Source organism: Oncorhynchus keta, unplaced genomic scaffold (assembly GCF_023373465.1).
Source record: "Oncorhynchus keta strain PuntledgeMale-10-30-2019 unplaced genomic scaffold, Oket_V2 Un_contig_3061_pilon_pilon, whole genome shotgun sequence".
NCBI lineage: Eukaryota > Metazoa > Chordata > Actinopteri > Salmoniformes > Salmonidae > Oncorhynchus > Oncorhynchus keta.
In genome coordinates this window covers 6,507-18,972 of record NW_026287058.1, presented here as the reverse complement: position 1 = coordinate 18,972, position 12,466 = coordinate 6,507, and the positions used below count along the sequence as shown (strand labels likewise).

Genomic DNA, 12,466 nt, shown 5'->3' with positions numbered 1-12,466 from the left:
AGATACTGTTGTGAAGAAGTTTAAAGCCGGATTTGGATACAAAAAGATTTCCCAAGCTTTAAACATCCCAAGGAGCACTGTGCAAGCGATAATATTGAAATGGAAGGTGTATCAGACCACTGCAAATCTACCAAGACCTGGCCGTCCCTCTAAACTTTCAGCTCATACAAGGAGAAGACTGATCAGAGATGCAGCCAAGAGGCTCACTCTGGATGAACTGCAGAGATCTACAGCTGAGGTGGGAGACTCTGTCCATAGGACAACAATCAGTCGTATATTGCACAAATCTGGCCTTTATGGAAGAGTGGCAAGAAGAAAGCCATTTCTTAAAGATATCCATAAAAAGTGTTGTTTAAAGTTTGCCACAAGCCACCTGGGAGACACACCAAACATGTGGAAGAAGGTGCTCTGGTCAGATGAAACCAAAATTGAACTTTTTGGCAACAATGCAAAACGTTATGTTTGGCATAAAAGCAACACAGCTCATCACCCTGAACACACCATCCCCACTGTCAAACATGGTGGTGGCAGCATCATGGTTTGGGCCTGCTTTTCTTCAGCAGGGACAGGGAAGATGGTTAAAATTGATGGGAAGATGGATGGAGCCAAATACAGGACCATTCTGGAAGAAAACCTGATGGAGTCTGCAAAAGACCTGAGACTGGGACGGAGATTTGTCTTCCAACAAGACAATGATCCAAAACATAAAGCAAAATCTACAATGGAATGGTTCAAAAATAAACATATCCAGGTGTTAGAATGGCCAAGTCAAAGTCCAGACCTGAATCCAATCGAGAATCTGTGGACAGAACTGAAAACTGCTGTTCACAAATGCTCTCCATCCAACCTCACTGAGCTCGAGCTGTTTTGCAAGGAGGAATGGGAAAACATTTCAGTCTCTCGATGTGCAAAACTGATAGAGACATACCCCAAGCGACTTACAGCTGTAATCGCAGCAAAAGGTGGCGCTACAAAGTATTAACTTAAGGGGGCTGAATAATTTTGCACTCCCAATTTTTCAGTTTTTGATTTGTTAAAAAAGTTTGAAATATCCAATAAATGTCGTTCCACGTCATGATTGTGTCCCACTTGTTGTTGATTCTTCACACAAAAAATACAGTTTTATATCTTTGTTTGAAGCCTGAAATGTGGCAAAAGGTCGCATAGTTCAAGGGGGCCGAATACTTTCGCAAGGCACTGTAACACATATGGAATCATGTAGGATCCAAAACAATTTATTTTATATTTGAGATTCTTATAAGTAGCCACCCTTTGCCTTGATGACAGCTTTGAACACTCTTGGCGTGCTCTCAACCAACTTCACCTGGAATGCTTTTCCAACCGTCTTGAAGGAGTTCACACATGCTGAGCCCTGGTCCTGTATAAAATTGGTAAAATAGCCCTTACACAGCCTGGAGGTGTGTTGGGTCATTGTCCTGTTGAAAAACAAATGATAGTCCCACTAAGCACAAACCAGATGGGAAGGTGTATCACTGCAGAATGCTGTGGTAGCCATGCTGGTTAGGTGTGCCTTGAATATTATAAATAAATCCCTGACAGTGTCACCAGCAAAACACCACCACACCACCACCTCCATGCTTCACGGTGGGAACCACACATGCGGAGATCATCCGTTCACCTACTCTGCGCCTCACAAAGACACGGCGGTTGGAACCAAAAATCTCAAATTTGGACTCATCAGACCAAAGGACATATTTCCACCGGTCTAATGTCCAGTGCTCGTGTTTCTTGGCCCAAGCAAGTCTTTTCTTCTTATAGGTGTCCTTTACTACCGTCAGTAGTAGTTTCTTTGCAGCAATTCGACCATGAAGGTCTGATTCACACAGTCTCCTCTGAACAGTTGATGTTGAGATGTGTCTGTTACTTGAACTCTGAGGCATTTATCTGGGCTGCATTCTGAGGCTGGTGACTCTAATCAACGTATCCTCTTCCACAGAGGTAACTCTGGGTCTTCCTTTCCTTTGACTGTCCTCATGAAAACCAGTTTCATCATAGCACTTGATGGTTTTTGCTACTGCACTTGAAGAAACTTTCAAAGTTCTTGAAATGTTCGGAATTGACTAACCTTCATGTCTTAAAATAATGATGGATTGTCATTTCTCTTTGCTTATTTGAGCTTTTCTTTCCATAATATGGACTTGTTTTTACCAAATAGGGCTCTCTTCTGAATACCAACCTTGTCACAACACAACTGATTGGCTCAAACGCATTAAGAAGGAAAGAAATTCCACAAATTCACTTTTAACAAGGCACACCTGTTAATTGAAATGCCTTCCAGGTGACTACCGCATGAAGCTGGTTGAGAGAATGCCAAGAGTGTGCAAAGCTGTCATCAAGGCAAAGGGTGGATACTTTGAAGAATCTAAAATAGAAGATATATTTTGATTTGTTTAACACTTTTTTTTTGGTTACTACATGATTCCATGTGTGTTATTTCACTGTTTTTCTACAATACAGAAATGAGTAAAAAATAAAGAAAAACCCTTGAATGAGTAGTTTTCCAAACTTTTGACTGGTCCTGTATGTCCACGCTGAGGATGGAATCCCACTGTGTAAATGTACAAATGATGATAAAACCCTTTTTGTGTTGAGCTGTTTGAAACTGCCGCCTGAAATTTTAGCCTGTTGTGTGTTGGGATCGTTTGATTACCAAAAACAACGAGACGGCCTACAGGTCGGAGGTCAGGGCCCTGGTGGAGTGGAGCCAGGGAAATAACCTCTCCGTCAACGTCAACAAACTGAAGGAGCTGATCCTGGAGACGGCCTACAGGTCGGAGGTCAGGGCCCTGGTGGAGTGGAGCCAGGATAATAACCTCTCCCTCAACGTCAACAACATGAAGGAGCTGATCCTGGAGACGGCCTACAGGTCGGAGGTCAGGGCCCTGGTGGAGTGGAGCCAGGATAATAACCTCTCCGTCAACAAACTGAAGGAGCTGATCCTGGAGATGGCCTCCAGGTCGGAGGTCAGGGCCCTGGTGGAGTGGAGCCAGGATAATAACCTCTCCGTCAACAAACTGAAGGAGCTGATCCTGGAGATGGCCTACAGGTGGGAGGTCAGGGCCCTGGTGGAGTGGAGCCAGGATAATAACCTCTCCGTCAACGTCAACAAACTGAAGGAGCTGATCCTGGAGACGGCCTACAGGTCGGAGGTCAGGGCCCTGGTGGAGTGGAGCCAGGATAATAACCTCTCCCTCAACGTCAACAACATGAAGGAGCAGATCCTGGAGACGGAAGAGAGAGAGACGAAGGTGGTGAAAAGCTTAAGGGCCATCACTGACAACCTGAAATGATCCATTCACACAGGCCATGTGGTGAAGGCATAACAGCGCCTCTTCAACCTCCCCCGGAGACCCTCAAACTTCTACAGATGCACCATTGAGAGCATCCCGTCGGGCTGTATCACCGCCTGCTACGGTAAATGCACCGTCCGCAACCACAGATGGTGACTACCACCTTAGACTGCTGCCCTATGGACATAGTCACTGTTACTAGCTGGCTACCACCTTAGACTGCTGCCCTATGGACATAGTCACTGTTACTAACTGGCTACCACCTTAGACTGCTGCCCTATGGACATAGTCACTGTTACTAACTGGCTACCACCTTAGACTGCTGCCCTATGGACATAGACACTGTTACTAGCTGGCTACCACCTTAGACTGCTGCCCTATGGACATAGACACTGTTACTAGCTGGCTACCACCTTAGCCTGCTGCCCTATGGACATAGACACTGTTACTAGGTGGCTACCACCTTAGCCTGCTGCACTCTGGACAGAGACACTGTTACTAGCTGGCTACCACCTTAGCCTGCTGCACTCTGGACAGAGACACTGTTACTAGGTGGCTACCACCTTAGCCTGCTGCACTATGGACAGAGACACTGTTACTAGCTGGCTACCACCTTAGCCTGCTGCACTCTGGACAGAGACACTGTTACTAGGTGGCTACCACCTTAGACTGCTGCACTATGGACAGAGACACTGTTACTAGGTGGCTACCACCTTAGCCTGCTGCACTCTGGACATAGACACTGTTACTAGGTGGCTACCACCTTAGCCTGCTGCCCTATGGACAGAGTCACTGTTACTAGGTGGCTACCACCTTAGCCTGCTGCCCTATGGACATAGACACTGTTACTAGGTGACTACCACCTTAGCCTGCTGCACTCTGGACAGAGACACTGTTACTAGGTGACTACCACCTTAACCTGCTGCACTCTGGACATAGACACTGTTACTAGGTGACTACCACCTTAACCTGCTGCACTCTGGACATAGACACTGTTACTAGGTGGCTACCACCTTAGCCTGCTGCACTCTGGACATAGACACTGTTACTAGGTGACTACCACCTTAACCTGCTGCACTATGGACAGAGACACTGTTACTAGGTGACTACCACCTTAGCCTGCTGCACTATGGACAGAGACACTGTTACTAGGTGACTACCACCTTAGCCTGCTGCACTCTGGACAGAGACACTGTTACTAGGTGACTACCACCTTAGCCTGCTGCCCTATGGACATAGTCACTGTTACTAGGTGGCTACCACCTTAGACTGCTGCCCTATGGACATAGTCACTGTTACTAGGTGACTACCACCTTAGCCTGCTGCACTATGGACATAGACACTGTTACTAGGTGACTACCACCTTAGACTGCTGCACTATGGACATAGACACTGTTACTAGGTGACTACCACCTTAGACTGCTGCCCTATGGACATAGACACTGTTACTAGCTGGCTACCACCTTAGACTGCTGCCCTATGGACATAGACACTGTTACTAGCTGGCTACCACCTTAGACTGCTGCCCTATGGACATAGACACTGTTACTAGGTGGCTACCACCTTAGACTGCTGCCCTATGGACAGAGACACTGTTACTAGGTGGCTACCACCTTAGCCTGCTGCCCTATGGACATAGACACTGTTACTAGGTGGCTACCACCTTAGACTGCTGCCCTATGGACATAGACACTGTTACTAGGTGGCTACCACCTTAGCCTGCTGCCCTATGGACATAGACACTGTTACTAGGTGACTACCACCTTAACCTGCTGCCCTCTGGACATAGACACTGTTACTAGGTGACTACCACCTTAACCTGCTGCACTCTGGACATAGACACTGTTACTAGGTGGCTACCACCTTAGCCTGCTGCCCTCTGGACAGAGACACTGTTACTAGGTGACTACCACCTTAACCTGCTGCACTATGGACAGAGACACTGTTACTAGGTGACTACCACCTTAGCCTGCTGCACTATGGACAGAGACACTGTTACTAGGTGGCTACCACCTTAGCCTGCTGCACTCTGGACAGAGACACTGTTACTAGGTGACTACCACCTTAGCCTGCTGCACTATGGACATAGTCACTGTTACTAGGTGGCTACCACCTTAGACTGCTGCCCTATGGACATAGTCACTGTTACTAGGTGACTACCACCTTAGCCTGCTGCACTATGTACATAGACACTGTTACTAGGTGACTACCACCTTAGACTGCTGCACTATGGACATAGACACTGTTACTAGGTGACTACCACCTTAGACTGCTGCCCTATGGACAGAGACACTGTTACTAGGTGACTACCACCTTAGACTGCTGCCCTATGGACATAGACACTGTTACTAGGTGACTACCACCTTAGACTGCTGCCCTATGGACATAGACACTGTTACTAGGTGGCTACCACCTTAACCTGCTGCACTATGGACAGAGACACTGTTACTAGCTGGCTACCACCTTAGCCTGCTGCCCTATGGACATAGACACTGTTACTAGGTGGCTACCACCTTAACCTGCTGCACTATGGACAGAGACACTGTTACTAGCTGGCTACCACCTTAGCCTGCTGCCCTATGGACATAGACACTGTTACTAGCTGACTACCACCTTAACCTGCTGCACTCTGGACATAGACACTGTTACTAGGTGACTACCACCTTAACCTGCTGCACTCTGGACATAGACACTGTTACTAGGTGGCTACCACCTTAGCCTGCTGCACTCTGGACAGAGACACTGTTACTAGGTGACTACCACCTTAACCTGCTGCACTATGGACAGAGACACTGTTACTAGGTGACTACCACCTTAGCCTGCTGCCCTATGGACATAGACACTGTTACTAGGTGACTACCACCTTAGCCTGCTGCACTCTGGACATAGACACTGTTACTAGGTGACTACCACCTTAGCCTGCTGCACTATGGACATAGTCACTGTTACTAGGTGGCTACCACCTTAGACTGCTGCCCTATGGACATAGTCACTGTAACTAGCTGGCTACCACCTTAGCCTGCTGCCCTATGGACATAGACACTGTTACTAACTGGCTACCACCTTAGACTGCTGCCCTATGGACATAGACACTGTTACTAACTGGCTACCACCTTAGACTGCTGCCCTATGGACATAGACACTGTTACTAGCTGGCTACCACCTTAGACTGCTGCCCTATGGACATAGACACTGTTACTAGCTGGCTACCACCTTAGACTGCTGCCCTATGGACATAGACACTGTTACTAGCTGGCTACCCCCTTAGACTGCTGCCCTATGGACATAGACACTGTTACTAGCTGGCTACCACCTTAGCCTGCTGCCCTATGGACATAGACACTGTTACTAGGTGGCTACCACCTTAGCCTGCTGCCCTATGGACATAGACACTGTTACTAGCTGGCTACCACCTTAGCCTGCTGCCCTATGGACATAGACACTGTTACTAGCTGGCTACCACCTTAGACTGCTGCCCTATGGACATAGACACTGTTACTAGCTGGCTACCACCTTAGACTGCTGCCCTATGGACATAGACACTGTTACTAGCTGGCTACCACCTTAGCCTGCTGCCCTATGGACATAGTCACTGTTACTAGCCGGCTACCACCTTAGCCTGCTGCCCTATGTACATAGACACTGTTACTAGCCGGCTACCACCTTAGCCTGCTGCCCTATGGACATAGACACTGTTACTAGCCGGCTACCACCTTAGACTGCTGCCCTATGGACATAGACACTGTTACTAGCTGGCTACCACCTTAGACTGCTGCCCTATGTACATAGACACTGTTACTAGCTGGCTACCACCTTAGCCTGCTGCCCTATGGACATAGTCACTGTTACTAGCTGGCTACCACCTTAGCCTGCTGCCCTATGGACATAGTCACTGTTACTAGCTGGCTACCACCTTAGCCTGCTGCCCTATGGACATAGACATTGTTACTAACTGGCTACCACCTTAACCTGCTGCCCTATGGACATAGTCACTGTTACTAGGTGACTACCACCTTAGCCTGCTGCCCTATGGACATAGACACTGTTACTAGGTGGCTACCACCTTAGCCTGCTGCCCTATGGACATAGACACAGTTACTAACTGACTACCACCTTAACCTGCTGCCCTATGGACATAGTCACTGTTACTAGGTGGCTACCACCTTAGCCTGCTGCCCTATGGACATAGACACTGTTACTAGGTGACTACCACCTTAGACCTGCTGCCCTATGGACATAGTCACTGTTACTAGGTGACTACCACCTTAGCCTGCTGCCCTATGGACATAGACACTGTTACTAGGTGGCTACCACCTTAGCCTGCTGCCCTATGGACATAGACACTGTTACTAACTGGCTACCCCCTTAGACTGCTGCCCTATGGACATAGACACTGTTACTAGGTGACTACCACCTTAGCCTGCTGCCCTATGGACATAGACACTGTTACTAGGTGTTTTACCACCTTAGCCTGCTGCACTCTGGACAGAGACATTGAACGCTGGTCACTTTAATAATGTTTACATCCTGATTTACACACCTCATATGTATATACTGTATTCTAGTCTATGTTTGTCCTATATAACTACTGTTGTACACACCGTTCCTATTCATATACTGTCTATACATTGTATATATATTCCGGACTGTTCTGATACAAATCCCACCAAAATGTATGTTTTGTTTTGTATTGTTAGGTAACACTGCACTGTTGGAGCTAGAAACATAAGCATTTCGCTGCACCTGCTATAAAAGCGGCAGGATACTGTGTACACGACTAATAACATTTTATTTGATTGTAAGTGGAACAACCTTGATTTGGAGGTTCAAAATATCCCTCTGGGGGTTAGCTTAGGGCTAACTGTGCCAGGTTATCTCACGGGAAAAGCTAACATGTAGCATTTTTGAGAAAAGTATGGACCCTATAAATTTACAATATTTATTTTCTGTTTCGTCAGGAACATACATTTTGACTTAGTCAGGGTGTTGACTAATTTGAGTTAATCCATATTTATGTCGTTACCACAGAAGAGAGACCTGACCACTGCTCTGAGAGTGAAGTGAGTCCCTCTACAACAGGACTACCTGAACAACACCAGGGGAATCACACAGCTAAGAAGATTCACTGCTGTTCAGTTTGTGGAAAAAACTGTCACAAGTTATCAAAACTACAAATACACATGAGAACTCACACAGGAGAAAAACCTTACTCCTGCTCTGTCTGCGGGAAGCAATTCAGTGACAAAGGAAACCTGAAAAAACACCAGAGGGTGCACACAGGAGAGAAGCTGTACAGTTGCGCCGTGTGCGGGGAGAGTTTCTCTTCATCGTCAAATCTTACCAAACACCAGAGAACGCACACAGGAGAGAGTCATGGTTTTACACCAGCACTGGTTATCATAGTGAAAGAGGAGGAAGAGGATCCTGCTTTTGGTAAGTTAAAGGTACTTATTCTGTAAGGGCTTAAATTGCAAAACATTTTTTTATACATCTTTGTATAACTTTCAGTTATTCACAGGACAAAAAATATTTTTCGTTACAGTTCCAAATTTTTACATAGTTTATCCATCCCATCTTATCCCACAGCAGAGAGACCTGACCACTGCTCTGACAGTGAAGGGAGTCCCTCTACATCAGGATTACCTGAACAACACCAGGGGAATCACACGGCTAAGAAAATTCACTGCTGTTCAGTGTGCGGACAAGACTGCAAAAGTTATCAAAACTGCTAATACATATGAGAATACACACAGGAGAAAAGCCATACCCTTGCTCTGTGTGTGGAAAGCAGTTCCGTGTAAAAAGACATCTTCAAGACCACCAGATAGTGCACACTGGAGAGAAACCTTACGTCTGCTCCAAATGTGACAAGAGGTTTGGTTTCGCCTCAGCCTTGAAAAGGCACCAGTGGTTACACGCAGAAGAGAAACCTTATTCCTGCTCTGTGTGTGGGAAGGGTTTTAGCTTACAATCACGCATGAAGGAACACTTCCTGATGCACTCAGGAGAGAAACCCCACTCCTGCTCTGTCTGTGGAAAGAGTTTCAGCCGTCCAGATCAGTTAAAGGACCACTCTCTGCAACACACAGGGAAACCCCACCACTGTTCTATGTGTGAGCAAAGCTTTGCCTTGTCTAAACAACTCCTGAAGCATGAGAAGACTCACACAGGAAAGAGACCTTATAGTTGCTCTGTGTGTGGGAAGAGTTTCAGCGAGAAGGCGTATCTTGAAGACCACCGGTCAGTGCACACTGGAGAGAAACGACACCCTTGCCCTGATTGTGACAAGAGGTTTGGATGTGCTTCGTCCCTGCGTAAACACAGACTGTTGCACATAGAAGGGAAATCCCACTCCTGCTCTGTGTGTGGGAAGAATTTTTCTGAAGCACGTTACTTGAAGGAGCATTTCCGGACACACACTGGAGAGAAACCTTTCTCCTGCTCTGTCTGCGATAAGAGTTTTGCAAGATCAGCAGGCCTTAAAGTCCACCACAGATATCATACAGGAGAGAAACCTTACAGATGTCCTAAATGTGGCCAGAGCTTCGTTAGTTCTCAAAAACTTCAGAGACATCAGAAAACTCATGCTGGTTTAACACCTGTTGAGTTTCAAAACCCTGTTAAAACTGAAGGAGAGCGGGAGGGAGAAGATGAGGAAGTTGGTGGTCTGATTCATTCAGCTTGAGAAGAGGTTGGTTGGGATCTTCATCGTCTCGGTAAGTGGAAGCAGAACAGCCATGAATTACATGAATACAATATTGACTTTGAATGAACATCGCTCTTTTATTTAAAAATCCAATGCCAATATATTTTTTAACTCCATATGAATTTTTATTTTATTAAGTACCCTGCTGTGATTGTTTTCAATTAAAATAAACAAATATCTTCGTAGATAAGAGCAAATTCTCAAGCAAGAATTTTATTATTTTCATATTTTCACAGTATTTTTTTTTTCCCAACCTCATCGTGAAATCACATCACTGCAATGGACCTTTTAACCTGTGTTGTCTCATTCACACAGATGAGAGTTCGGAGGGGAGAACCTCTACATCAGGAGAACCTAAAGAAACCTAGGGGAATCTCAAAGCTCAGAGATACAGTTGCTCTGTGTGCGGGAAAGACTGGCAACGATTATTTGATCTGAAAAAGACTAAATGACAGTGCACACAGGAGAGAAATCGTACAGCTGTCCTGTGTGTGGGAAGAGTTTTAGACGAACAGACCTAATGAAGCAACACTTTTGGACACACAAAGGAGACACATGGGGAGAAAACCTTACCCCTGTTTTGTCTGTGGGAAGGCTTTAACAAGATCATCAGACCTTAACATACACAGTAGAGTTCATACAGGAGAGAAACCTTACAGCTGTGACGAATGTGGCCAGAGACTCAACACTCCTCAGAGTCTTGGGAGACACAAGAAGAGACGCCACATCTCACTTCCTGAGGAGGACCAGGCTGGCGGGGTCAAGACTGAAGAGCCCAAGACTGAAGAGCCAATAGTGTCATAGATGAAGAGGAGGCAACCTCTTATGTCAACGGTAGCATGGGGGAAACAAGAACTAGCCCTGAACATCTTGACCTAAAATATATACAGGGCATTGGGAAAGTATTCAGACTTTTTACACATTTTTTTTTACGTTACAGCCTTATTTTAAAATGGATTAAATTGATTTTTTTCCCCTCATCAACATTCACACCAATGACAAAGCAAAAACAGGTATTTTTTTCCCCTCATCAACATTCACACCAATGACAAAGCAAAAACAGGTATTTTATTCCCCTCATCAACATTCACACCAATGACAAAGCAAAAACAGGTAATTTTTTCCCCTCATCAACATTCACACCAATGACAAAGCAAAAACAGGTATTTTATTCCCCTCATCAACATTCACACCAATGACAAAGCAAAAACAGCAAATCAACATTCACACCAATGACAAAGCAAAAACAGGTATTTTTTCCCCTCATCAACATTCACACCAATGACAAAGCAAAAACAGGTATTTTTTTCCCCTCATCAACATTCACACCAATGACAAAGCAAAAACAGGTATTTTTTTCCCCTCATCAACATTCACACCAATGACAAAGCAAAAACAGGTATTTTTTTCCCCTCATCAACATTCACACCAATGACAAAGCAAAAACAGGTATTTTTTTCCCGGAAATTTCACATTTACATACAGATGAAGTCGGAGGTTTACATATTCCTTAGCCAAATACATTTCAAATACGTTTTTCACAATTCCTGACATTTAATCCTAGTAAAAATTCCCAGTTAGGATCACCACTATATTTTAAGAATGTGAAATGTCAGAATAATAGTTGAGAGAATTATTTATTTCAGCTTCTATTTCTTTCATCACATCCTCAGTGGGTCAGAAGTTTACAAACACTCAATTAGTATTTGGTAGCATTGCCTTTAAATTGTTTAACTTGGGTCAAATGTTTTGAGAAGCCTTCCACAAGCTTCATTTTCTTCATTCACATAATTTTCCTCCCTCATGCAGCCATCTATTTTGTGAAGAACACCAGTCCCTCCTGCAGCAAAGCACCCCCACAACATGATGTTGCCACCCCTGTGCTTCACAGTCGGGATGGTTTTCTTTGGCTTGAAAGCCTCCCTCTTTTTCCTCCAAACATAACGATGGTCATTATGACCAAACAGTACTATTTTTGTTTCATCAGACCAGAGGACATTTCTCCAAAAGTACGATCTTGGTTCCCATGTGCAGCTGCAAACTGTAGTCTGGCTTTTTATGGCGGTTTTGGAGCAGTGGCTTCTTCCTTGCTGAGCGGCCTTTCAGGTTATGTCGATATAGGACTTGTTTTACTGTGGATACTTTTGTACCCGTTTCCTCCAGAATCATCACCAGGTCTTTTGCTGTTGTTCTGGGATTGATTTGTTATTTTTCGCAACAAAGTACGTTCATCTCTAGGAGACAGAATGCGGCTCCTTCCTGAGCGGTATGATGGCTGCATGGTCCCATGGTGTCTATACTTGCGTACTATTGTTTGTACAGATGAACGTGGTACCTTCAGGCATTGGGAAATTCTTGGCTGATTTCTTTTGATTTTCCCATGATGTCAAGCAAAGAGGCACTGAGTTTGAAGGTAGGCCTTGAAATACATCCACAGATACACCTCCAA

The 12,466-nt window shown here is 45.3% G+C and overlaps 2 protein-coding genes across 17 annotated transcripts in view; both read left to right on the top strand.

Moving 5' to 3' along the window:
* LOC118382369 (zinc finger protein 345-like) overlaps positions 1-9,043 on the top strand; it is a 47,758-nt gene extending 38,715 nt beyond the window's left edge. For both annotated transcript variants that reach the window (XM_052507714.1, XM_052507715.1), the window contains 2 exons: positions 8,340-8,744; positions 8,898-9,043. In XM_052507714.1, coding sequence (XP_052363674.1) covers positions 8,340-8,744; positions 8,898-9,043 — 551 coding nt within the window. The remainder of the gene's footprint in view (positions 1-8,339; positions 8,745-8,897) is intronic.
* Positions 9,044-9,048: 5 nt separating this feature from the next.
* LOC127923682 (gastrula zinc finger protein XlCGF17.1-like) lies at positions 9,049-12,010 on the top strand. 15 transcript variants are annotated; one of them, XM_052507730.1, is made up of 4 exons: positions 9,049-10,027; positions 10,333-11,030; positions 11,268-11,316; positions 11,467-12,010. In XM_052507730.1, exon 1 carries the CDS (start codon positions 9,049-9,051, stop codon positions 9,994-9,996), a length of 948 nt encoding a protein of 315 aa, XP_052363690.1. In that variant the 3' UTR covers positions 9,997-10,027; positions 10,333-11,030; positions 11,268-11,316; positions 11,467-12,010. The 15 variants fall into 15 exon arrangements, with proteins under 15 accessions (XP_052363690.1, XP_052363685.1, XP_052363691.1 ...); XM_052507725.1 differs by lacking the exon at positions 11,268-11,316 and adding an exon at positions 11,081-11,180 and having other exon boundaries at positions 11,317-11,475; XM_052507731.1 differs by lacking the exons at positions 11,268-11,316; positions 11,467-12,010 and adding exons at positions 11,081-11,130; positions 11,181-11,220.
* The last annotated feature ends 456 nt before the right edge of the window (positions 12,011-12,466 follow it).

What these genes read in the sequence shown, in the direction of transcription:
- LOC127923682 (XM_052507730.1), top strand. Translation starts at nt 9,049, where the DNA reads ATGAGAATACACACAGGAGAAAAGCCATACCCTTGCTCTGTGTGTGGA.